Source organism: Erinaceus europaeus, chromosome 12, assembly GCF_950295315.1.
Source record: "Erinaceus europaeus chromosome 12, mEriEur2.1, whole genome shotgun sequence".
Lineage (NCBI taxonomy): Eukaryota > Metazoa > Chordata > Mammalia > Eulipotyphla > Erinaceidae > Erinaceus > Erinaceus europaeus.
Genome location: NC_080173.1, coordinates 62,201,915 through 62,229,293, shown reverse-complemented (window position 1 = coordinate 62,229,293; position 27,379 = coordinate 62,201,915). Strand labels below are relative to the sequence as shown.

At 44.0% G+C, this 27,379-nt stretch overlaps 2 protein-coding genes across 4 annotated transcripts in view; one reads left to right on the top strand and one right to left on the bottom strand.

Annotated features, from left to right (window-relative positions):
- Nucleotides 1-7,484, bottom strand: part of DGKE (diacylglycerol kinase epsilon) — a 38,512-nt gene extending 31,028 nt beyond the window's left edge. The window contains exons 1-2 of one of the 3 annotated variants that reach the window (XM_007526694.3): nucleotides 7,351-7,484; nucleotides 6,467-6,939 (exon numbers count right to left, since the gene is read on the bottom strand). In XM_007526694.3, the coding sequence (XP_007526756.1) occupies nucleotides 6,467-6,921 (455 nt within the window). In that variant the 5' untranslated portion in view covers nucleotides 6,922-6,939; nucleotides 7,351-7,484. The other 2 variants (XM_060203784.1, XM_060203785.1) reach the window with 2 other exon arrangements.
- Nucleotides 7,485-20,749: 13,265 nt separating this feature from the next.
- The window catches only part of C12H17orf67 (chromosome 12 C17orf67 homolog), a 31,347-nt gene continuing 24,717 nt past the window's right edge, over nucleotides 20,750-27,379 (top strand). The window contains exons 1-2 of the mRNA XM_007526693.2: nucleotides 20,750-20,836; nucleotides 22,716-22,816. Of these exons, the coding sequence (XP_007526755.1) occupies nucleotides 20,782-20,836; nucleotides 22,716-22,816 (156 nt within the window). The 5' untranslated portion in view covers nucleotides 20,750-20,781. The remainder of the gene's footprint in view (nucleotides 20,837-22,715; nucleotides 22,817-27,379) is intronic.

The following is a 27,379-nucleotide window of genomic DNA, read 5'->3' as shown; positions in this document are numbered from 1 at the left end:
CATATGAAGGCACAGACAGCTTATAAGTTTATGTGAAGGAGAGTCGGGCGGTAGTGCAGTGGGTTCAGCGCAGGTGACGCTAAGTGCAAAGACCGGTGTAAGGATCCCGGTTTGAGCCTCCGGCTCCCCACCTGCAGGGGAGTCGCTTCACAGGCGGTGAAGCAAGTCTGCAGGTGTTTGTCTTTCTCTCCCCCTCTCTCCATTTCTCTCTGTCCTATCCAACAATGATGACATCAATAACAACAACAATAACTATAACAATAAAAAACAACAAGGGCAACAAAAGGGAAAATAAATACAAAAAATTTTTTTAAAAGTTTATGTGACATTCTTGTTCAGGAATATAATTGTTTTATTGACTTGTTTTAATTTTATTTTTTATTATATTTATTGGATAGAGATAGCCAGAAATCAAGAGGATGGTGGGGAGATAAAGATATATATAGAGAGAGAGACAGAAAGAGAGAGAAAGAGAGAGAGAGAGATACCTGTGGCACTGCTTCACCACTCGCAGAGCTTTCCTCCTGCAGGTGGGCACTGCGGGCTCAGACCTGGGTCCTTGTGTATTGTAACATGTGCATTCAAACAAGTGTGCCATAACCCAGGCCTTATTTACTTATTTTTTGAATAAGTTCAAAAGAAAAATAACTCCTAGCAACAATGATTATTACTTTTTCTAAAAATAGTTATCTGTTTCCAATAACTTCCTTCTTCAGTGTACTGGAAGAGGCAACAGAGTTATGTGGAACTGAGATGGCCATTTCTGAAATTCCTATTAGGAATTGGCAAACCACAAATATGTCGGCCACTTGACTTTATGAATATAGTTTTAGTTTTACACTGTCCCCCCATTCATTTATGTACCATCTATGATGAACAACAGAATTAATCAATTATGACAAATCATATGGTCTGCAAAGGCTAAAATATTTTAGATTTCTACAGAAACTATTTATCCATTGTAGTCTAAAGGATTTTGTTTCAGATAGTGAAATAAATATAGAGCAATAGGATACACAAAAAGAATTAAATTTAAGATCAAAGTCAAGACTCAAGTGGCCAATGTAACTACCTATCCCAAATCAGATGTTTTGGAGCAAGGTGACAGTTCACCTGGTAAAGCAGGCACCCTACCATGAATACCTTACCAGAGGAACTCCAAGGATGGTGGAGCAGTGCTGTGGTATCACTCCCTTTCTCTGTTCCTCTCTCCCCATTCCAAGAATCAAAATAGTAATAATAAAAATAGTAATAAATTCATGTGGTTTGGGAGGTGGTGCCCAGATACAGTGTTATACTCTCAAGCATGAGGTCCTGAGTTTGATCCTTGCCACTGCCATGTGCCAGAGTGATGCTCTGGTTCTCTCTTGAGATTCCTCTTATAAATTAATACATCTAAAAAAAAAAACTTAAAAATTCATTTACCCGGGAGTTGGGTGGTAGCATAGCTGGCTAAGCGTATGTGGCGCAAAGCACAAGGACCGGCATTAAGGATCCGGGTTCAAGCCCCCAGCTCCCCACCTGCAGGGGAGTCGCTTCACAGGCGGTGAAGCAGGTCTGCAGGTGTCTGTCTTTCTCTCCCCCCTCTTCATTTCTCTCTGTCCTATCCAACAATGACATCAATAACTACAACAATGAAACAACAAGGGCAACAAAAGGGAATAAACAAATATTAAAAAAAAGAAAAAAAATTCATTTACTAACAACAGAAAGAAGCAGAGTACCACTCTGTCATATGCAATGCTGGGGACTGAACAAAACAAAACAAAAAAAAATCTTTATGGATTGCAGATTCTGCTTGGCACAAAATTGATGTTATACGTGGAAACTTTGTCATACTTTGAAATCATGTACTGTGTTGTGAGTAAAAGCTGAAGGGGGAATAGAGATTTTTAAAGAATTTACCACCAGTTATCATTACTAGTTTTTTCCTCTGCAGGGCTTTGTGCCTATACCACTCCTCCACTCCCAGCACTTCCCTCACTCTTATTTCTTCCAGACAGACTGAAGAACAGGAGAGGGAGGGAGTAGAGGAAGGAGGGACAGAGAGAAAGGCAGAGGAGAGATATGGAAGTACTGTTTCATCACACAGTGCTGGTGGCCTGAACTCCCCCCATGATAAAGTATGCGGTCTACTGTGTGAGCTATCCTCAGGAACCCTCCTGAACACTCTGACATGCTAACCTGTTGACCAGTCTTCACAGATCACTTTTGTTTTAAGCTTCTGAGAATATGATGCAGGCATGAAGGATCCTTGCCAGAGCTGGATCAAATCCAGACAGCAGTGGTCCACATTTAAACATTCTAAGTAGGTATTTGTTTCTCATACCAAAATATCTCATTCTTACATAAGGTCACAACAGACTAGTTCTGCATGAAATTACCAGAACACTGCAGAATACACACTGCTCAGGGACACTGTGCTCTTTTCTCCTGGGAATAATAAACACTTCCTAAATGATACAAAGACGATTTCTGCCATGGGTTGAGGAGTACAGTGTGCAGGGAACAGACTGCTTAGGAACTAGAACAAACTAATGAGGAAAAAGGAGATACAGCATCACAAATGTTCTGTGTTTAGTGAGGAAGGAATAAAATTAAGGTAGGGTTCATACTTTATTTAAAAAAAAGACAACTCATTTCATAAGAGAGTGATCAGAGTACTGCTCTCCAGTATATGTAGTGACAGGGATCAAATGCAAGGCCTTATACATGAAAGTCCTGTGCTCTAACTACTGAACACTTCCTAGGCCAAAGAGCCATGCTTTAGAAGACACACACACACACACACACACACACACACACACACACACACACACACACCAGTGCTGCAGGTGTGTGTGTGTGTCTATTTCTCCCCCTCACTATCTCTCCTTTCCTTCCTGATTTCTGCCACTGTCCAAACTAAGTTAAATAATCTTTAAAAAAAGAACCACTGAGTTATAGGCTATCATCCCATCATCAGGAAAGAAAAACTTGTCAGCTGGAGTGAATAAATCAAGCAAGGATTCTTGGATCAAAAGATACAATAAACCTTAAGGATTCATTGCCTAGAAGCTAGTCAGGAGAAGGACACTTATGACACTGAAAGCTTTGAGGAAAAGAAAGGCTGGGGGGTGGGGGTGGGTAGTGCACATAGTACTAAGTGCAAGGACTCACACAAGGATCCTGGTTCGAGCCACCTGCGGGGGGGGGGGGTCACTTCACAAACAGTTAAGCAGGTCTGCAGGTGTTTATTTTTCTCTCCTCCTATATTCCCCTCCTCTCTCAATTTCTCTCTGTCCTATGCAACAGCAACAACAGAAAAACAAACAACAACAACAAAAACAGCTGCCAGGAGCAGTGGATTCATAGTGCAGACACCGAGCCCCAGCGATAACCCTGGAGGCAAAAAGAAGGGCTGTAAGAAAACACCTCATTATTCAGCTGGTAGGGCATAAGACTTTTTACAATCACGTGAGAAGCCTTGGGTCTGAGTTCCTGTCCCACATGGCTGCATCGTGCACAGCACTGGGGGTGGGGGGTGCACAGATGGTGGAGCAATGTTGAGGTGCCTCTCCACTCTGTCTCTAAGAATGAAAAAAAAATCAGTTTTGGGAAGCCCCTCAGTGGTACTGTACATGTGTGAGGCTCTCAGTTGATTCCATGATGTCACATAAAAAAAAGTGAGGGGAGTTGGGCGGTAGCACAGCAGGGTAAGTGCAGGCGGTGCAAAGCACAAGGACCAGCATAAGGATCCTGGTTCCAGCCTCTGGCTCCCCATCTATAGGGGAGTCGTTTCACAGGAGGTGAAAACAGGTCTGCAGGTGTCTATCTTTCTCTCCCCCTCTCTGTCTTCCCCTCCTCTCTTCATTTCTCTCTGTGCTATCCAACATCACTAACAACAACAATAAAACAAGGGCAACAAAAGGGGATAAATATTTATTTTAAAAAAGTGAGAAGAAAAAGTGGTATTTTTAGTAAACCACAACTGCTCTGGTGTTGCTAGTGCATGAGACTTACTGCAGGCGGCAGATAAGCCCTGAAAGACAGGCAGGTGGGCAATGTCCAGAGTAGGTACGGTACTTGTAGTTTATACTCAAAGGCTACTAGTGTGAGTCAGTGGATTAATGAAGAAGTAAGCGGAGCAGAGACTCTTGTCACTTGGGTGGAGGATCAGAAGCTATGAGTATCTGACACAAAACAGTTAAGATTCTTACAAAGTCATTTTTGTGTTTTATTTTAATCACAAGGGTTTCACTGCTCTGGGATGATATTTTTCCCAGAGACAGAGATAAAGAGACCACAGAACTAAAGCTTCCTCCAATGCTATACAGGCTAGGCTTGAACCTAGGCTTTGTACACATGGCAAAGCAGCACATTATCCAAGAGAGCTATTTGGCTGACAGAAGTTATTTTTAGCTCATTATGCACAGGCTACAAAGAATGTCAGGAAATTGAACAATAACTAGTTACAAAGAGGACCCTGAAATTCATTTTAAAACACTGGTAACTTAGCTCTCATCGATGACAAAGGAACAACTAAACAGGGAAGGTATTAAATCTTTTTTTTTTTTTTTTTAATTTCATTAATGAGAAAGATAGGAGGAGACAGAGAAAGAGCCAGACATCACTCTGGTATATGTGCTGCCGGGGACTGAACTCAGGACCTGCTTGAGAGTCTAGTTCCTTAACCACTGTGTCAATTCCCGGACCACAGGTATTAAATCTTTCACAGAACTTTTCTCCTGTCAGAATTAAAAGCTATCACTATGAAGATACCATGCTTAATGCTAAGATAGAGGTAAGCTTTAGCATTGCTAGTCATTTCCTGTGGATTAGAAATTCTGATACTAGTAAGATAGAACTTTCTTAACTGTGAAATGAGTTAGAACAGATGATCTGTGGGCCTGGTAAGTGGCACACCTGGTTGAGAACACACATTACAGTGCACAAGGACCCAGGTTCAAGCCCCTGGTCCCCACCTTCAGGGGGGACGTTTTGAGAGTGGTGAAGCAGGGCTGCAGGTGTCTCCCTCTTCTCTCAATTTCTGTCTCTATCAAGGATATATATATATATGTACATATATATATAAATATATAAATAGACGACCTGAAGAGCAACTTTTTTTTTACCCATTTTTTAAAAATTTATTTCTTTATTGGGGAATTAATGTTTTACATTCAACAGTAAATACAATAGTTTGTACATGCATAACATTCCCCAGTTTCCCATTTAACAATACAACCCCCACTACCAATCTTTAACATTAGCAAGGACAGCTTCACCTGTTTTCAAATAGTACTTAGAAATAAAAGCATGTTGTCCAGTGCATACTTAAAAGACAATAAAACATTCTTGACTTGGGGGCCGGGCGGTAGCAGGTTAAGCGCACATGGCACGGGCAAGGACCGGCATAAAGATCCTGTCCGAGCCCCTGACTACCCACCTGTAGCGGGGGTGGCTTCACAAGCGGTGAAACAGGTCTGCAGGTGTTTATCTGTTCCCGGCCCCCCTCCCTGTCTGACCTTCCTCTCTCCATTTCTCTCTGTCCTAACCAACAACGACAGCAATAACAATAAACAAGGGCAACAAAAGGGAAAAAATGGCCTCCAGGAGCAGTGGATTCGCATGGAGCCCCAGCAATAACCCTGAAGGCAAAAACAAACAAACAAAAAAACAAACCCCAACTTGACTTAAAGTTACTTGTCTAAGATGTTACAAACCTCATAAATGGCTACTGACACTGACAAAAGGAGTAGACATTTAAGCAAAATATATATTTAATTATCTTTATTTATTGGATAGATAAAGCCAGAAATGGAGAGGGAAGGGGGTGGGGGAGAGAGAGAGAGAGAGAGAGACCGTGCAGCCCTGTTTCACCACTCATAAACCCTTCCTCCTGCAGGTGGGGTCGGGGGCTCGAATCCGGGTTCTTGCACTGTAACACGTGCCCTCAACGCAGTGCCCACTTAAGCAACATCTTTAATATGCTTCAGTCTATAGAATCAATACCTTAGAGTGCTGGCTCACAAGACACGTGTTTTCACAGCACACCAAAGACAACGCACAGAAGACGAGTCAGCTTTGCAACTCTAGAGAAAAGCTAATCTGTCCCCACCACCCTTTTCCTTATGCAAAAAAATGTTGATAATCAACCGCACAAGAAACATCACACACCCTAGCCATTAAGAGACAGCACTTCAGAGACCAAAGACAAAATCCTATCCACCCAAGCGGCTGGCTGGGTGAGGAGCAGGAGGCTCGTCATCTCTGCTAATGACTACCCTAATGACTACCCGACAACGGCTGCTTGCTGTGTACAATACCAGGCGTGTCTGTCGGCTTGTTTCCCTCAAGCAGGTCATTTGCAGAGATCAAAAGCAGACCCAACGCTATGAAACCCCGATTCCCAGCGTGCTTTCTGGGGCGATCGTCCCCTACCCCCCACCCCCGTCCCCCGCAAAAAAAAAAAAAAAGGCTTTACCTGTAATCACAGAGCTTGGGCTGACTGCCGCACTGCTGCTTGCAAACCGCACAGTAGCTGCACAGGGGGACGTTGCCCCGGATCCAGTGGTGGGGCATGGGGCTCGGGGCCCTGCCGTCACTCTTGAGCATGATCTCCTTGCACTGGAAGCGCTTGTCGGCCTTCTTGAGGCAGCCCTCGTCCACGCGCAGGCCGCAGCAGTCGCAGAAGGCGCCCTGCAGGATGTGCTGCGCGCACACGCAGCAGTAGGTGGGCTGGCTGAACAGGTCCGTGTCGCGCCACCCGTGCTTGCTCTTGCGGAAGATGTCCCTGCGGTGCAGCTGGCGGCGCGACCGCTGGAAGCTGCACCAGCAGGTGATGAGCACGGGCAGCAGCACCGAGCACAGCGTCCACAGCACCAGGTGCCCGTCCGCAAACAGGCCCCGGTAGGGCGCCGGCCGCTGCTCCCCGTCCATCTTCTCCGAGGACTGTGCCTGGCGGGGAGAGAGAGAGCCAGCGGGTGGCCGCGGGCTCGCCGCCTCCGCACGCACCTCCCGCCGGCCGTCGCGGAGCCTCGTGTTTGCCGGCCCGGGGCCCCGCCGCGCCCGGCTCAAGGCCACCCCCAGGCCCGGGCCCCCGCGGCCGCCGGCTCACCTCGCGCAGTCAGATTTCCCAGGCTGCCCTCCGCCCCGGGGGCGCGCGGGGCTCGCGACGCGATGGCGCACGTGGGCGCGCGGCGCCCGGAACCGTTAGCGAAGGCTCCGCACGGCGTCCGCACGCAAACGGATGCGCCCCGCAGCTCCCGGCCGTCGCGGCCTCCCGCAGGCCCCCGCTCACCTCGCGCCCCTCTCTCGCCAGGCCCGGCCCCTCCTGGCCTCCGCCTCGCCTGCTCCAGAGGTCCTTACCTCGAGCGGGGGTTGGAGGCGCGGCTCCTCTAGTCAGGCTTCGGGCTGACCCGCCGCTGCGCTGGGGGCCGGCTTCCTGGCCTGTCAGGAGCGCCGAGCCTGCTGGGCCGCGGGCTGGAGGCGGGGCTGCGGCGAGCGGCCGGGGCGGGGCGGAGGTGTGAGGAGCGACCACAGGCCGTAGTGGGCGGGGATTTGGTCAGAGGGGCGGGGCTTCGCAGACGGACTGGGCGGGGCAACAGTTGGTGCGGGGAGTCTGAGGCCGTTGAGCCCTGGGATTCCATGTCCTTAGTTTTCTTTCTTCTTTCCTTCCTTCCTCCTTCCCTCCCTCCCTCCCTTCCTTCCTTTCCTTATTTCTTCCTTCCTTCCTTCCTTTCTCTCTCTCTCTCTCTCTCTCTCTCTTCCTTCCTTCCTTTCTTTCTTCCTCTCTCTCTTCCTTTCATCTGAGCACTGCTCAGCTGTGGCATATAGTGGTGTGGGGGATTGAACTTGGGGCTTTGGAGCCTCGAGGGTGAGTCTCTTTGCATAAACATGCTACCTACTCCAGTAAAATATTTACTCAGTATAGATAGAGAGACTTTCAGTCTCCCCATTCCTCTCGATTTCTGGCTGTCTGTGTCAAATAAAGATAAAAAAAAAAAAAAAATCTGGGCCCGGTGGTGGCGCACCTGGTTGAGTGCACATGTTACAATGCTCAAGGACCCAGGTTCGAGCCCTCCGTCCCCACCTGCACGGGGAAAGCTTTGCCAGGGGCGAAGCAGAGTTGCAGGTGTCTCTCTGTCTCTTTCCCTTTCAATCTTTCCCTTCCTCTTTATTTCTGGCTGTCTCTATCTAATAAATAAAGATAATAAATTTTTTAAAAGATAGATAGAAATTGAGAGGGGAGGGGGAGATAGAAAGGGAGAGAGACACCTGCAGCCCCACTTGCAAAGGCTTCTCTCTGCAGGTGGGGATCAGGGCCTTGAACCCCGGTCCTTGCTGGGTGCACCACCGCCTGTTCCCTGGGTTCCACATCCTGAAAGCTCAGGCATGAACGTACTTACTAGGCTTGAGGTAAATTTATGACCTTTTCATCCAGCCTCCTTGTCTGAAGAAGATGGGAGCTGTCAGGCTTTAAACACTGAAAAGCAAATAATGTTAAGTGTTACATGCTAGTAGAATAGAATAGAACAATTTGGGCTGGGGTAGATAGCATAATGGTTATGCAGAGAGACAAGCCTGAGGCTCCAAAGTCCCAGGTTCAAACCACCCCCAACCCCACCGTAAGCCAGAGCTGAGTGGTGCTCTGGTAAAACAAAAAAAGAATATAACAATTTAAATGAGTTGACATTCTCCCACCGTCCCATTTTGACCACTGTAGAAATCGCAGCTGGCTCAGAGCAGAGTCTGCTGAAAGAAGCTGTTATTTGCTCTTTAAAGGCTTGCGCACCCCAGCTTCTGACTCTGCTTATTAGGCACCCTGGTGAATATATCTATCGTCCACATCTTACAGATGAGGAATGTAAAGGCTCAGAGAAACATGCTTGCAAATAGCAAAAGCCAATGTCAGGACTGAAACCAGTTTAATTTAAATCATTCAAATTAGCTTCATTCTAAATTAAACCACTAAAGAAGACCATTAGAAGAGCTTTTCATTTTGTCATTTCCACAAGAACCTTAGCCAGGGATCCTTGCTCTTTCTTTTTAAAATTATTATTGTTGTTTATTTAACCAGAGCAATGTTCAAGCTTATGGTGGTGGTGGGGATTGAACCTGAGAGATTGGAGTCTCCGTTTTGGAAGTCTTTTTGCATAACTGGCATGCTATCTCCCCAACCCATACTTATTTATATTAGTGAGAAAGAGACACCGGTCAGCTCTGATGGTGGCGGTGGGTTGAATCTGGGAGCTCTGGGGCCTCAGAGGCATTAAATTTTGATGCCCTAATGCTGGCGCTGTATCTCTGACCCAGAGTCAGCCATCTTAAGTTCTTCAGGCAGCTTATTCAAAGAACAAATTCACCAGGAAATTTATTCAGATCTTTTTTGTTATTGTTAAAATTGAGAAATGTGTCACATATACTTTTCTTTTCTTTTTTTTTTTACAGACCATATATGCACAGTTGAGAAATAATCGATTGGCAGGGAAATAGCTCATCTGGTAGAATGCAGGACTTGCATGCCTGAGACTCCAGGTTTGATCCATGATCCCACCACTAGAGTTGTATGTCCCCAGTCCCTCCACTGGAAACTGCATAGGTTCTCCCGAGTTCAGATACAGGTTGACTCATTTCTTTTAAAAAATTTTTTTTTGTATTTATTTATTTATTCCCTTTTGTTGTCCTTGTTGTTTTATTGTTATAGTTATTATTGATGCTGTTGTTGGATAGGACAGAGAGAAATGGAGAGAGGAAGGGAAGACAGAGAAGGGGAGAGAAAGACAGACACCTGCAGACCTGCTTCACTGCCTGTGACTCCCCTGCAGGTGGGGAGCCGGGGGCTCAAACCGGGATCCTTAACGCCGGTCCTTATGCTTTGCGCCACATGCGATTAACCCGCTGTGCTACCGCCTGACTCCCAACTATTATTTCTATATCATATATCTATCAGTCTATCTATCATCTTTTTTGTTTTTTCCTATGATCCTGCCTTCTCTTCCTTTCTAAGTCACACCTAAACCTATTACTACTTCCAAATGTCTTTCCTTTTTTTTTTTTTTCTCCTCTCTCTCTCTGTGTCCTGATAGAATTGGGTTTAAGAGCCCTCTAGTCATCTTCCTCTAACATTTCTCCCCCCCCCCTCCACTGCCCCTGGGAGCATGGACCAGCATTCTTTTGGGGTTGCAGAAGGTGGGAGTTCTGGCTTCTGTAACTGCTTCTCTGTTGGACATGGGCATTGGCAGGTTGATTCATACCTGTAGCCTGTTCTTATCTTTTCTTAGTGGGACAGGGCTCTTGTCGTTATTTTAAAATAATTCCTTGGAGGCTGGATGGTGGCACAGCCTGCTCAGTGTGCATGGATCCTAGTTTGAGTCCTTGCTCCCCACCTGCAATGGGGAAACTTCACGAGTGGTGAAGGCAAGTCGGCAGGTATTTCTCTTTCTCTCTCTTTATTTCCCCATCTCTTCTCAATTTCCCTCTGTCATATAAAATAGAATAGAAAGAAAATAATAAACTAGCAAAAATAGCAAAAAAAAAAAAAAGGGGGGGCCACTGGGAGTGGTGGATTGGTAGGACAAACTCTAGCAATAACTTTGGTGGCAATCAAAAATAAAAAACTCTTTTTTTCTGCTCAGCCTTTTGCATGATTTCACCACTCTTGGTGTTTTTTTTTTTTGGGGGGGAAGGGGGGATTAATGGTTTACAGTCAACAATAAAACACAGTAACAAAAACCAAAATACAGTAGTTTGTAGATGTATAACATCTCTTAGTTTTTCACATGACAATTAAACCCACTCTAGGTCGTCTGGCATCATTCTCGGGCCTGATTTCTCACGCCCTCCCACCACCCAGAGTCCTTTACTTTGGTGCAATACACAAAACTCAGTCCAAGTTCTGCTTTGTGCTTTCTTGTTTTTCAACTTATTTCTTTTATTTATTATTGGTGATTTAATAATGATCGACAAGATTGTGGGGTAAGAGGGGTACAGTTCATACAGTTCCCACCACCAGAGTGCCGTATCCTGTCCCCTCCATTGGAAGGTTCCCTATTCTTTATCTTTCTGGGAATATGGACCAAAGATCTCTAAGGGGTGCAAAAACTTGGAGGTCTGGCTTCAGTAGTTGCTTTTCTGCTGGACATGGGTATTGGCAGGTAGATCCAGATTTTTTTTTTTTTTTTTTGATCAGAGTACTACTTAGCTCTGGATGATGGTGGTATAGGGGATTGAACCTGGGACTTTAGAGCTCCAGACAAGAGAGTCTCTTTGCATGATCATTATGCTATATCCCCACCCTCAGATTTTTTTTTAAGCTAGAATGCTAGAATGTAGGGCTGGGGTAGATAGCATAATGCCTGAGGACTCTTTAAGTCCCAAGTTCAATCCTCTGCACCACCATCAGCCAGAGCTAAGTAGTGCTCTGGTTAAAATAAAAAATATATTGGGGGCCGGGCAGTAGCGCAGCTGGTCAAGCGCATGGCGCAAAGGCAAGGACCTGCGTAAGGATCCTGGTTCAAGCCCCCGGCTCCCCATCTGTAGGAGAGTCGTTTCACAGGCGGTAAAGCAGGTATGCAGATGTCTATCTTTCTCTCCCCCTCTCTGTCTTCCTTTTCCATCTCAATTTCTCTCTGTCCTATCCAACAACAATGACAACAATAATAGTAACAACAACACCGATAAACAACAAGGCCATCAAAAGGGAAAAAAATGGCCTCCAGGAGTGGTGGATTCATGGTGCAGGTACTGAGCCCCAGCGATAACCCTGGAGGCAATAAAAATAAAATAAAATAAAATAAAATATAAATTTTAAAAAAGCTAGAATGTGAGAGGCAGAGAAAGGAGAGACAGACACCTCAGCACTGCTCCGCTGCTCAAGCTTCTTGTTTAGCATGATGTTCCCAAGTGGTGACTAAGGGCTTACATTCGAGTCCTCAAGCATGGTAAAGTGTGCCTTCTTTTTTTTTTTTTTTTTTTTCCTCCAGGGTTATTGCTGGGCTCGGTGCCTGCACCATGAATACACCGCTCCTGGAGGCCATTTTGCCCCCTTTTTGTTGCCCTTGTTGTTGCAGCCTCGTTGCGTTTATTATTGCCATTGTTGACGTTGCTTTGTTGTTGGATAGGACAGAGAGAAATGGAGAAAGGAGGGGAAGACAGAGAGAGAGAGGGGGAGAGAAAGATAGACACCTACAGACCTGCTTCACCGCCCGTGAAGCGACTCCCCTGCAGGTGGGGAGCCGGGGCTCGAACCGGGATCCTTACGCCGGTCCCTGCGCTTAGCGCCATGTGCGCTTAACCCACTGCGCCACCGCCCGACCCCCTCAAGTGTGCCTTCTATCAGATAAACTATTTCCTGGTCCCCAACTTCTAACTTTTGCTCTTATTTTTCTAAAAATATTTCCATAGATTTATCTTAAAATTTTTTATCCTTTCCCTGTTCACACTTGATGGAAACGTTTTTTTTTTCTTTCTTTCCACGCTTCATGCTCTTTCTTTCCTTTCTTTCTTCCTTTCTTTTTCCACCTTGGCTTTTTTGTCTCGGTCTTTCATGGCACAAGTATTCTCAACTGCTTGGTGAATCTCTTGGTGAGTCTTACGTGCCTTAAGATTTGAGAACTGGGGGTCGGGAGGTAGCACAGTGAGTTAAGCGCACATGACACGAAGCACAAAGATTGGCGTAAGGATCCTGGTTCGAGCCCCTGGCTCCCCATCTGCAGGGGGTTCGCTTCACAAGCGGTGAGCAGGTCTGCAAGTGTCTGTCTATCTCTCCCTCCCTGTCTTCCCCTCCTCTCTCCATTTCTCTCTGTCTTATCCAACAACAACAATAATAACCACAACAACGATAAACGACAACAAAAGGGAAAAAAAAAGCCTCCAGGAGCAGTGGATTCATGGTGCAGGCACAGAGCCCTAGCAATAATCCCAGAGGCAAAATAAATAAATAAATAAAATAAAAAAATTGAGAACCACTATTAAAACACCTCTTAACCTCTCATGTTTTGATCATCCCCACTTAGACCTTACAGAGTAAATAACATATATCAGTCATTTTCCCCAGCCACTGACCCCCACTCAAGGAATGAGGGGTTTTCGTTTCTAGTTAAAGGCCTAGCACTTTTCCTGATCTACAGGAAATTTAATTTGACAGTAGCCTTGGTTGTGCTTTCACAAACTATTCAGTCTTTTCTTCATCTCCTCCTAAGTTTATTTGTACCCTCTGACATTCCTAGAACATTGCCAATGCCCCTGTCATTCCTGTTTAGATTGGAGAGAAGTCTGGCACTGGATAGGGACCCAGCACTGACCTTGGATGTCCTTACCTGTTGGGCAGCTGGGAGTTGAGGCCAGTGTTCTGGACTCAAGTAGAAATTATAGCCCCCTTGGGGAAGCGTGCAGCAGGCCGGAAAGGCTGTTGTCCAAGGCCAGGCATGGTACCATTGTATTACTGCTCCAAACAGGAAGGTGTATGCTTGTTTAGCTGTGCTGAGGATGCCACAGGGCAGCCGAGGGCAGGGGCTGTGGAGACACAGGAAAACTGGCTCAGATATAAAAGGAGTTGTATTTGCTTTGTGAATAAATATATTTTTTTATTTCAAAAGCATATAAAATTACATAATTAAAACTGTGCTTGAATAATCTATATCTTTTAGTCATTCAAAACTTTGAGAACTTGCTGTCATTTGTCTCAGAATGGAGTGGGTATTCAAATAGAAATAAGGGATAGTGTGCTGCTGCTTTGCCATGTGTGCCACCCAGGCTCGAGTCCAGTCTCCACCACGTTGAAGGTAGGTTTGGTGCTGTGGTCTCTTTCACTCTCTTTGTGCCTTCTAGTCTCTATAACACACACACACACACACACACACACACACACACACACACACACACACCATACACCTAAGGACACTTTCACTAAAAGGAGGATAACATATCAGCAATGGTCTGCAATTGTCCCGTCCTTACTATAGTTGTCAAGCACTTTACATATTTTCTTGTGTAAGTCTCAAAATACCATGAATTTTATTTATTTACTTATTTATTTATTTGTGTGTGTGAGAGAGGGAGGAGATTAGATAGATAGATAGAGAGACAGACAGACAGACAAGTCAAGGCCTTGAATAGGAGTTGTTTTACCACCCTGGGCCAATTTTTCATTTAGGTAGACTGGTCGCAACATGGAAACTTCCTCTCATGCTGTATTACCTCCTATGCAGAGGCTTGAACCTGGACTCTGAAAATGAAAAGGCGTGAACTCTACCCAGTGAGCTATTCCTTCTGCTCCATTGTGTTTTTTTTTTTTTATTTTTAAAAAATTTTATTTATAAAAAGGAAACATTGACTAAATCATAAGATAAGAGGTGTACAACTCCACACAATTTCCACCACCAGAACTCTGTTATCCCATCCCCTCCCCTGATAGCTTTCCTATTCTTCAACTCTCTGGGATGGACCCAAGGTCATTGTGGGATGCAGAAGGTGGAAGGTCTGGCTTCTGTAATTGCTTCCCCGCTGAACATGGGTGTTGACTGGTCGATCCGTACTCCCAGTCTGCCTCTCTCTTTCCCTAGTGGGAAAGGGCTCTGGGGAAGCAGAGCTCCAGGACACATTGGTGGGGTTATTTGTCCAGGGAAGTCTGGTTGGCATCCTGTTAGCATCTGGAACCTGGTGGCTGAAAAGTTAACATACAAAGCCAAACAAATTGTTGACCAATCATGGACCTAAAGTCTGGAATAGTGCAGATAAAGAGTTGGGGGTCCTCCATTTTGTAGATAGCTAGTAGGCATATTTTAGTTATATTCCAAAGGGCCTGTGGCTATACTAGTTTTTTTTCTTCTTCTTTTTCTTTTTTCCCCTGAGCCTGAAATCTGATATGCAGGTGGATCCAAGTTATTGTCTGGGGAGATGATATCATGGCTGGAAAAAGGACCAGAAAGCTGGATCAGGGAAGAGAGTAGCTCCCTAATATGGGAAAGTTGTGTAAATATTGTTGACTGTAACCCCTATCGATTTGATGTGATCTGGGGCCCATATTCAGCTTAGGAGCCTGTGTGACCTCTGCTTCCCTCTAGATCTGACCTCACATTCTGTGGTCATGAGTAGGAACATTCCAAGCTGCTCCAATATTAGGACCCATCTTCCTCAGGTGTAGTATAGAGTATGTTGTCTATCTTCCCTTTGGAGGATGGAACACTCTCTACCATTGCTGATCCAAGTTGAGGGCAAGGTCATATAGGGGCCCACAAAGGGGTCTATTATGTTGTTCCTGATAGAAATGACCGGTAACAGTGGAGAGGATTTATTCGAGGTCTAGGCCCATCATGTCTGGGACTCTCTGGACTCCCCGATTAGGGCCCCAGCTGATGGGGTGGCCTGATAGTGACTATAGAGTGTCATTGTTAAAGTATGCGAGTCTCTTGCCCTTATTCAGCTTTTACAGTCCTTGCTTTGATAAGGTTAGCTTTGGAGTGAGTGAGAGAACTGTAATAGGAAATAGGTGAGGAGGGTATCTAAGTCTGAGTAGACAATATGAACTTGATACTGACTCACTACAGACTATTGTGTATTTTTTGCTTTCAGGTATATATTTTGCCCTAATTTATGGATACATGTGAACATATACTCTATCTCACAGGACCTGGTCTATATCTAGGTTTTGGGACTTTGTTAGGAAGTGAACCTCCTGGAATGGAATTAGAGAATACTATGAAAGGAAAGGTCTCACCCGAGTAATGAGGGCGAAGGGTTGACAATCCATGCCTGATGTGTCTGGACACAGTCTGAAGTGAAGCATGCTGAGGTGGTATTTGTTGCATTGATCCCACTGTGTTTTTTTCAGTACATGAGAAAACAGTGGTTTTGATAGTAGTGAGCTTTGCCCAAATGTGACACAGCTTTGGTACAACTCAGACAAAAAGTTTCAGAGCCAGATGCACATGCCTCTCCCCCAAACCCTGTGGTAGATATTTAAAAGTTGGTATTCACTTTTAAATATTTGTAGATAATTCAACTTTTTTTCATGCAGTGCCAGAGGTTGTACCCAGGATGTCAAGAATGCACTCTACTGCTGAGCTACATCCCTGATCCATTGTGTGTGTGTGTGTGTGTTTTATGAGAGTGAGCAAGTGAGTGAGAGAGATCAAAGCACTATTCCACTATCCATAGAGCTGCACTTGTCCCTGTTACTGGTTTTCTTACGTTGTACTGGGGATCAAACTCAGGCTCTCACATATGGAAAGAATGAGCTCTACTTACTGGAATATCTCCTAGACCTCAGTCCCACCTGGCAACTTCTACAACAGTTGGAGCCTTGAGCTCCTTTCCCTTGACCTTGGTTGTTGTTAGTTTGCTTTCTACTCTGCCATCTTGTGGACATTTTGGGAGTTATGTCTTCTGTGATTTCATTTTACCCACCTAATTGATCTGGCTGCTACTCTCTGCTGGGATTGGGGTGAAGGAGGTGTGGGTTAGAAGAGAATTCTCCCCACCAAAGTGACACTTACCCCAAGGTGACCACGGATCCCACAATTTAACTGCCTTGCCATTCTTATACCTGATGGGTCCTGTCTACCTGAGGCTTTGAACAGGTTCCCAACTTTCTCCAATATCACTTCTCCAGTGCATCAGAAGTTCTTGTTCATTGTTTTTAATCAATCAAGTGACACAAGCTTACTTAGAACTTATCACCCAATAGAAGAGACAGACTGAACAAAGTAAACAAATGCATTATCTATACATTTCTAGTGAACACTCTGAGATGGAGAGTAATGGTGGGGGCAGTGGTGGTTGGGTTGTAGTGCAGCGGGTTAAGCACACGTGGCCAAAAGCGCAAGGACCAACATAAGGCACCCAGTTTGAGCCCCTGGCTCCCCACCTGCAGGGGAGTCACTTCAAGAGCAGTGAAGCAGGTCTGCAGGTGTCTTTCTTTCCCCCTCTCTGTCTTCCCTTCCTCTCTCGATTTCTCTCTGTCTTGTCCAAGAACGACATCAATAACAACAACAATAATAACCACAACAATGATATAACAACCAGGGCAACAAAAGGGAAAAAATAGCCTCCAGGAGCAATGGATTCATGGTGCAGGCACCAAACTCCAATAATAACCTTGGAGGCAGAGAGAGAGAGAGAGAGAGAGAGAGAGAGAGAGAGAGAGAGAAATGGTGGTGGATTAAGCAGGCTGCTAATGACAGGTTTGCTGGACTCACAGAGAGTTTGAGTTGAAACCAAAAAGATGAGAAGGATTCTGCCACTAGGAGACCAAAGAAGCTGATATGCAAAAGGTCCCCAGTTGAGAAAGGACTTATGTTGAAAGTAACAGTGTGCTGTGCAAGGGAAAGCCATGCTAAATCAAAGTCCTCTCAGAAATGCTATCACAGATCTCAGCAAATGCAACAAAATGGAAGAGGAGTTAAACCAGAGATCAGGCAAAATAAATTAATAAAATAAATGAGTGAGATAAAAAGAAAAGTAGAAAAGAGAAACAAAAATAAACAAAATATCCCAGCTAGACCCATTCAAATTTGTAGTGAGCTGGAGGAAGAGGTTGAGCTGGAGTTGGAAAGGGATGCAGCGGTAGGTAACACAGAACCCTGTTTTGCCCGCAGAACAGTCTGATTTTGTTCCGAGCTCAGTGGGATGATGTGGAAGGATTGTTTACTCATTTTAAAAAATTTATTTATTCGCACAAGATTGAGAGGGAGAGAGCGAGAGAAATAAAACACATGGGATGTTGAGGGTCAAACTCAGGACCTCCTCTTTTCAAGTTCAGTACCCTCCCTACTCACTGCACTGCCCCACCTTGCAACCCATTTAGGACTATTAAGCAGGTAAGTGATGAAATGTGGTTACTATGGCATATTCCTACTTTTGGAAGACTTTCATTGATGCTACATGGAGAAGGGGTTGAAGAAAACAGGGAGATTGGGAGACCAGTTAGGAACCTGGTGTAGGTGAAAAGTTCCAGTATCCTTGACTTAGGTTATGGCAATAGAGAAGGATGTAGACCCCATTTTCCAGTATGGTTGCCACTGGTCGTAGCTGGCTACTGAGTACTTGAGATGTATAAAATCCACACCTTACTTTGAAGGCTTGGTATGAAATTTGTTTACTTGCGTGCTGACATATGTTGGCTATTTCATGTTTAAGAAAATAAAATGATTTCACCTGATTTTAACTTTAAAGAAGTGTGTGTGTGTGTGTGTGTGTGTGTGTGTGTGTGTGTGTGGCGGGGGTGGGCTGGGTGGTGGTGCACCTGGTTAAGTGCTCATACTTTCATGCACAGGGACCTGGGTTTGAGCCCTTGCTCTCCACCTGTAGGTAGAGGGGAGGACACTTCACAAGTGGTGAAGCAGGTCTGCAAGCGTCTGTCTTTCTCTCGTCATCTCTATCTCCCCCTCCCCTCTCAATTTCTCTCTGTCCTATCAAAAAAATAGAAAGAAAGGAAAAAATAAAGAAGGAAAGAGAGAAAGAAGGAAGGAAAGAAAGAAAGAAGGAAAGATGACCACCAGGACCAGTGGATCAGTAGTGACAGTAAGGGACATGGAGGTGGATTGGTAGTATTGCAATGACCTGGCATGTGTGAAACCCTGGGTTTGATCCCCATATGCCTGCAATAAAGCCCAGATTATAGAGCTCCACGGATGGTGGAACAATACTTCGTCTTCTATGTGTCTATAGCTCATTCTTTAAAAAAAAAAAAATTCAAAAATTGGTCCAGGAAGTGACTTAGCACATGCCTGAGACCCCAAGTTAGATCTCTGGCACCACATTTAAAAAAGAAAAAGAAAGAAATGCAACTTCTAGAAAAAAATTACAATTATAATTGTGACTTGTATCAGTGACTCACATTATGTTTTTATTGTATATTACTGATATAGCTAAAAATCATTGAGTTAAAACATACTTTTATAATAAACTCAGAAATGTCTGGCTAGGTATACAATTTTTTTCTGACCCATGCAGGATGTTTATTTTACAAAAAGTAACATTCCATTTTGTGTTCTATCTACCCACAAGGAGGAAAATGAATGAATAATTTGCTAATACATCACAAAATGCAAGCTATTTAACGTGACAAATATGTAGTCTTAAAAAATAATGCTCCTAAAATAGCTGTTATTGAAACTGTATAAAAAACAGAGAGATTTTAATAGCAACTGAATGCCTAAAAGCAACCATCTAATTTTGAGCAACTCTAACAAGATTGCAAGATAGTTTCTCCTTGTTTATAGTCTGTTCAAACTATCTTTATACCAAGAGAGTGGGCAGAACATTTAGACTCAGTATCAGTTATGCAAATTAGCATAGACTTGGACAACTACTGATGGGCTATTGTTTTCTTCTGAGCTGGCAGTGACCACAAAAACATCAGATCATTTCTCTGCATCAGAATTTTTACCCTAATAAATGCTACTTGCTTTCCAGACATAACTTAACACTACTTAATAATTATTGTGGTGTGATATATGTAATAGCTTGAATTTAGTGAGTTTTTTCTCTTTAGCTTTAATAAGTAATAGTAAGTTTTAACTTACTGAGATTTTATGGTTTTTATAAAAAGCTTTATTTTGAAGTAAGGCTGCTTATAATCTTATTCATAGCCTATCACACAAGGACCTTTTGGGGCATAATAGGAAGACCCCTAGACTTTTTTTTTTTTAAAGATTTTATTTATGAGAAAGATAGAAGGAGAGAGAAAGAACCGGACATCACTCTGGCACATGTACTGCCGGGGACTGAACATGGGACCTCATGCTTGAGAGTCCAAAGCTTTACCACTGCACCACCTCCCGGACCAGACCCCTAGATTTTTTTTTAAAAATAATTTATTTCTTTATTGGGGAATTAATGTTTTACATTCAATAGTAAATACAATAGTTTGTACATGCATAACATTCCCCAGATTCCCATTTAACAATACAACCCCCACTATGTCATTCATCATCTTTCATGGACCTGTATTCTCCCCATCCACCCACCCACCCCAGAGTCTTTTACTTTGGTGTAATACTCCAATTAGACCCCTAGATTTTAAAGACAAAAAGTATTTGGTTCTGCTTCTGCATCCAAATTATGACTTCAGGTATCTAAACATCATTCCTCACTCCTTTACTTGTAAAATGGGGCAGTACTTGTTGCCAATTACCACATCTTGCTTCTTATCCATCACACCCTACACAGGAAGTACTGCTACCTCCTTTTCTGTAGGGGAGGAAACTGAAATTCGTAGAGTGATTTGTCAAAGGTGACCTCGCTAGAAAGAGATGAAGCTAGGATATGATGGTAAAAGACTTTCTAGCTCATAAGCCAGATGAAAATTTGCTCTCCCCCACCCCCACATTATGCCCTGTACTAATTTTCCTGTCGATGTCTCACATTACTGGGGAAGACAAATTAGATTGACAGATGGGCTTTGGAAGGAGTATGTAACGTTAATGTAAAACGATGATTAAGTCTCAGTGCAACAGCAGGCACATAAACTGAAGCTACAGGTAAAAACACTCAAGCTACTCTCCGATGCTTGTGTATATCAGTGCCAATGAATTGAATAACACATGTTGCTTTCTCACATTCAAGTTCTGAAAGGCAGGTTGGGGAGGGGAATGTTTTCTTCTCCAGAATGAAAATTTATAAGGCTTCAGAAGAAAACATTTCAGCAGTTACACCAGAAACTCAGTCAGATGCGCTTAGCATCACATGGTAAGTGCCCTAGTCAGAGCATAAACAACCGGAAGTGGCTTCCTTCAAGTAGGCTGGCTCATTGGAGGGACTTCATTCTGCACCCAGTGGAGAGAAGAATCAGGCAGGATGAAGACATTGTTTGTATTCCTGCTCTCTCTCACCTTACTGACTTCCTTCTCAGGTGAGCACTGATCTTGAAAACACAGCTTGCTTCTGTGCCAATCTGATAAATGGAAATAAGTCCACTTTACATTTTGGCTCTTTTTTCATTTCAAATACTATATGCTATATCATAATTCTATGGTTCTTTTAAAAGAGCAGGTTCCCAGAATTGCTTTCAGCAGAGTGAAGATAATAATAAAAAAAAAATCTTTAAATGTATTTGATCATTAATTCTCAAAAGTGCTGCCATAGAGCCAATTATATCTTCTTTGAGAGGTCATATGAGGTTATCAAAATTCAATATACTTTTATTATGATATCTTCCAGTGTTTGTGTGTGATTTTTTTCTTCTGAACTGAATATAATTTTATTATGACATCTTCTTTGAAAAAGCCTATATGATTTTCAAGTTTAATGAAGTATTATTGTCCTGGGAATTTTCCAGTGGCAACTTGATTTGGTATATTGGGGATTTAAAAACAAAACAAGACGAAACGAAACAAAACAAAACATACTAAAGCAACCCGAAGGGACAAGAAAGACATTGACCAGAGGAACTGAAGACAATATGCTTTAAAAACCACATTTGTGCTCAAAGACCCAGGTTCAAGGCTCAGTCTCCACATGCAGGAAGGGAAGCATCCTAAGCTGTAGGTGTCTCTTTTTCTTTCCCTGTCTCTTTCCATCTTTCTCTCTGCTTCTATCATAATAATAAACAACAATATAAAAAACCAAAATTTCAGCAGCCCAGAGGTGGCACAGTGGCTGCTAGGTCAGTGGACTTAAAGGCATAAAGTTCTGAATTCGATTCCTGGAATTTCATGTGCCAGAGTGATGGTCTAGTGTTCTTTCTCTCTGTCTCTTTTTCCTCTCTCCCTCTCTCTCTATCCTGGGTTACTAAATAAATAGATCTTAAAAACAAAACATATGGGGCTGGTTGGTGGCACACCTGGTTGAGCAAACTTATTGCAATGCACAAGGACCCGGATTTGAGCCCCCAGTCCCCACCTGCAGGGGGAAAGCTTTGCAAGTGGTGAAGCAGTGCTGCAGGTGTCTCTCTGTCTCTCTCCCTCTCTATCACCCTCTTCCCACTTGATTTCTGGATGTCTCTATCCAATGAATAAAGATAATAAAAAAATGTGTTGTTAAAAAAAGGAAGAAAGAGAGACAGAAAGAAAGGAAGGAAGGAAGAAAGAAAAGTCACTTGTCTACTGACTGCTTTGCCATATATGGGACTCAGTTTCAAGCCTAGCCCCTAGCCCATTGAAGGATTAATTTCCCTTTTTCTCTCTCTGTTTCTCTTCTTTAATTTGTCTGTCTGGAATATTTTCCCCCATTAAATTAAACTGACTTTTTAATATTTATTTTCCCTTTTTGTTGTCCTTGCTGTTTTTCATTGTTGTAGTTATTGTTGTTGATGATGTCGTTGTTGTTGGATAGGACAGAGAGAAATGGAGAGAGGAGGGGAAGACAGAGAAGAGGAGAGAAAGATAGACACCTGCAAACCTGCTTCACCGCCTGTGAAGCGACTTCCCTGCAGGTGGGGAGCCGGAGGCTTGAACCGGGATCCTTACACCGGTCCTTGCGCTTTGCTCCACGTGTGCTTAACCCGCTGTGCTACTGCCCGACTCCCTAAACTGACTTTTAAAGGAATAAGCCATTGCAATCAGTAAACATGTTTAAGTTGTGTTGCTTTTGCTCTGCATCAGTCATGTGAGAAGCAATGTAGAATTTCTCCATGAGCCTCTGAAATAAATGCTGTGTTCTCAGGGTCACGTCACCACAGAGGCACTTTGTGTCTCTACTGAGATTGAATTTGTAAATCCTTTTCTTGCTCTGTGAGGCGGATGGGAACTTGTGAGTCTGGGAATCCACCTCAAGTCTTCTAATTTTTCCAGGGGCCTCGCCAATTCTGTCGGAAAAGCAGGCCAAACAGCTTCTGAGATCCCGGCGCCAGGACCGGCCAAGCAAACCAGGCTTTCCTGATGAGCCCATGAGGGTGAGTGCTGGCCTCCTGTTATCTGAAGGGAAAGTGTGACCACTTGAAAGTTCCTTATTAAGAAGTCAAGTTCAGCTTGGGTCCCAATCTAGCCAGGTTACTAAACTCCATTTCTGTTAGAACTTCAAATATGAGCTACAAGCCACCTTCTCTGGCTGAGGTGTCTACTCCACTTACCCACAGAAACAATGCACGTAGGTGTGTACCTGACTTTACTCATGGGTTCTTGGAAACTTTGGCTTTCAGTGAAATAATGTATAATGAAATTTGATCATGGCCTAATTGGGAGAAACAAGAATCAAATCCCTATGATTTGTTTCTCATCCCAAGAGACATCACCAAACCTCTAGCTAAAGACTCAGGCTGGACCTGACTTTGTTTCACGTCAATATTATGACCACATCAGCTCAAGTAGTCTAGTCAGAAGCACAAAAAGCTACCAGTGCAAAATCCTTAGAACATTTAAATGTTGAGCCGAAGAGGGCAGAGACCAAGTGTAGTTGTTTAGACAGTTTGGAAGGAAAGAGTGATGGAGATCAAGTGATGCGTGCAGAAAACACTTGTCACTGACTCAATTTCACATATTTTTAAATACTTAGAAGACAAAACTTTAAAAAAAAAAAAACATCTGTGGGGCCCCGCAGTAGTGCAGCGGGTTAAGCGCACATGGGTCAAAGCACAAGGATCAGCACAAGGATCCTGGTTCAAGCCCCCAGCTCCCTACCTCCAGGGGGCTTATGTCACAGGCGGTGAAGCAGGTCTCCCCCTCTCTGTCTTCCCCTCCCCTCTTGATTTTTCTCTGTCCTATACAACAATAATGACAACAACAACAACAATAGTAACAACAACAACAATGATGGGCAATAAAAGGGAAGAAATGGCCTCCAGGAGCAGTGGATTGGTAGTGCAGGCACCAAGCCCCAGTGATAAGCCTGGAGCCAAAAAAAAAAACAACCAACCAACCTCTTGATTTTATTGGAAATCAAGAGGTGCCGGGCTAGCTTCGTGAGCGGGAGAGAGATGACCAGGGACTCATAGCTGAGCTGGGAAGCAGTGCAATGCTGGCTTTATTCATCTGCATTTATACTCTCCAGGAAGGAAGTGGTAGGGTGTAAAAACAGGGTGTGACTGGGAGAGGGGGCGGAGCAAAAAGAGAATGCAAACCAGTGTGATTAAACCAGTGTCCTGCAGGCAGGGCGGATCTCAGGTAAAACAGTGATTATGTAAATAGACCACAGCATTAAGCAATGCAAGTGAAACTAACATGATGATCAAAACAGAAGGGGTCTTAGAAGCAGAATTAGAAGTAGACCAACAGAGAGGGAAGGGGGAGATATTGAGGGAGAAAGAGAGGCACCTGTAACACTGCTTCACTGTTAGTGAGCCTTTCCCTTTGCAGGTGGAGACTGGGGGTTTGAACCTGGGTCCTTGTGCATGGTAACATGTGCAATCAACCAGGTGCACCACCGCCCAGTCCTCTGGCAGTTACATTTGATACTGACAAGATGCTTTCCAGCACCAGGCTTTCCTGAGGACACGCAGGCTCTGTAGGATAACTTGGGAATGCATCTTCCACTCCAGTGTCCATGAAAAAATCGAGTATCCCAGCCTGATTCATGTCTCTCCTGAGGTTATCTGATATAAGGGGCCTGAGAGAAAGTCAGGGAGGTGTGTGTGTGTGTGTGTGTGTGTGTGTGTGTGTGTGTGTGTGGTTGAGTGTATGTGTGGTCATGTATAAGGATTTGTGTATGGGTATGAATATAACTGTGTGTGTGAGACAGAGAGAAATTGAGAGGGAAGGGGGACATGATAGATAGACAGACAGACAGACAGGCAGGCAGGCAGGTAGGCAGACAGACAGGCAGACAGAGACACCTGTGGTCCTGCTTTACTGCATTGGATCGACCTTCCCGTGGTGCATCCCGTGAGTACCCATTCACTGGGGAAACTGACGATCCTTCCTAGCCGACTGAATCCACATGGATCCCAGTCACTTTCAAAGCCATTAACTGGCTACAGAAGAAGGGCAAACGCTAGAAGAAGAAGACTGCTTGTGAAGCTTTCCCCTGCAGGTGGGATCTGGGGGGCTTGAGCCCCGGTCTTTGTGCATGATAATGAGTATGCTCAACCAGGTGCACCACAGTCTGACCCCCATAATTAAAAAAAAAATTATTGCCACCAGGGTTATTGCTGGAGTTTGGTGCCTGTACCATGAATCTGTAGATTGCTCCAAGCAGATTTATTTATTTATTTATTTATTTATTTATTTATTTATTTATTTAATAGGGACAGAGAGAAACTGAGAGGGAAAGGGGACACAGAGTGTGTGAGAGAGACACCTACAGCACTGCTTCATCTCTTTTGCTTTTCCCCTACAGGTAGGAATAGGGCCTTGAACATGGGCCCTTGGTAATGTGTATGTTTTACCACGTACACAACTGCCCAGGGCCTGTTTTAATATATATTTTTTCTAGTGATTTAATAGTGGTTTACAGGAGTAGAAGACAGCAGGGGGCACAGCACCATACTTCCCCCACCACCGAAGTTCGATGACCTCACTTCCATGGCCTACCCTTACCCCAACGATACCCACTATAATTATTATTTTTTAAAATATCTTTATTGAGAGATTAATGGTTTACAGTTGATAGTAAACTACAATAGTTTGTAAATACATAGTATTTCCTAGTTTTCCACATAATAATTCAACCCCCACTAGGTCCTCCTCTGCCATCTTGATCCAGGACCAGAACCCTCTCTCCACCACCATAATTCTTAAAGAGAAAAAAAATTACTGGCGTGAGGATCCTAGTCTCATGTGCTAACCACTAACTCAAGAATTATGGAGAAATGACTGACTGGGTTATTTTATTTTGTTTCTCCATGTGAGGGACTGTGGGAAAGAAAACTCAGTGAGGGAGGGTGAATGGTCGATGAATGGTGCTTTGGGGAGGTATTAACAATTCAAAATGAAAACAAGTATGAAGGTTTGCAGGAGTTTCTCCCCATGAGCATCTATGAACTTGGCTTAAATATTGGCAGATGTTGGCTTCTGTGGAATCATAGGATTGTGGAAAGAACTTCAGACTGTCCCAACAGTTTCCAGCCTGCTGATTCACTACAACTGTTTTTTTTTTTCTTTTACTTGTTTGCTGGGAATACTGTGAGAACCAGGTTAAGCAGGTTAAGCATGGCTTTTCCCACTGGGTCTTGGACCGGAAGCTGATGCTGACCCTTGTGGTTTGTGCCACGTGGCTCAACCAGGTGTGCTACCACCTGACTCTGGGGTGTTCAGATGAATAAAGATTTGAATGGCCTCACTGCCATGAGCTTGGTTCCTGGGTCATCTCTCTCTCTCTCTCGTGTCGATAGCCCGACACTTGCTCAATATTCTTTTTTCTCAATATTATTTTTTCTTTTCTTTTTTAAATTGTTTTTTATTTATTATGATCTTTATTTATTGGATAGAGACAGCCATAAATCAAGAGAGAGGGGGGTGATAGACAGAGAGACACCTGCCACCCTGCTTCACCACTTGTTTATCTTTTCTTTTTATTGGATAAGATAGAAACTGAGAGGAGAGGGGGAAATAGAAAGGGAGAGAGGCAGAGAGATACCTGCAGGTCTGTTTCACTGCTTGTGAAGTAATACCCCTGCAGGTGGGGAGCTGAGGGGTTGAGCTGGGATCCTTGCATTGGTCCTTGTGCTTCATACGATGTGTACTTAACCTGGTGTGCCGCTCCCCGGCCCTTCATTTCCAAACTGTATGGTAGGAAGGACAAAATGTTGTTGAAGAGCTCACTGGCCTGTCCTGCATTGTATGTGGAAAGCTTCCACCTCCTGGAGCCCATAAGAGAGGGAAACACCCACAGAGGTGGGAGAAGAAACCAAGGGGAATCAGGTAGTTCTGGCTAAGAAAGAAGGAGGTTTTTTGATTATATGGAGACAGCTGAAGAGGAGGAGGCAGAAAGGCCCTGTGCTGGTTGATGTAAAGAGGGCTCACAGTGGGGGGCATGTGGAAGGGGAAGGTCTAAGGTGGACACACAGTGGACAGCAAATAGTTGATGAACTGATTTTAAAAATATATTGTGAGTGAAACCATCAGTTTTTCTTTACACTTTTTAGTTATTATTATTATTTAAAATATTTATTTATTTATTTATTTATTCCTTTTTGTTTCCCTTGATGTTTTATTGTTGTAGTTATTATTGTTGTTATTGATGTCATCATTGTTGGACAGGACAGAGAGAAATGGAGAGAGGAGGGGAAGACAGAGAGGGGAAGAGAAAGATAGACACCCGCAGACCTGCTTCACTGCCTGTGAAGCAACTCCCCTCCAGGTGGGGAGCCAAGGGCTCGAACTGGGATCCTTATACCCGTGCTTGCGCTTTGCGCCACCTGTGCTTAACCTGCTATGCTACCGAATGACTCCCACTCTCTTTAATTATTTTACTTAGCATAATCATCCCCATTGTCCCAAATGACATGATCTTATCTTTTTTGATTGCACAGTAGTATTACAGCAAATATACACCCTATAACTTCTTTATCCAGTCATTGTCC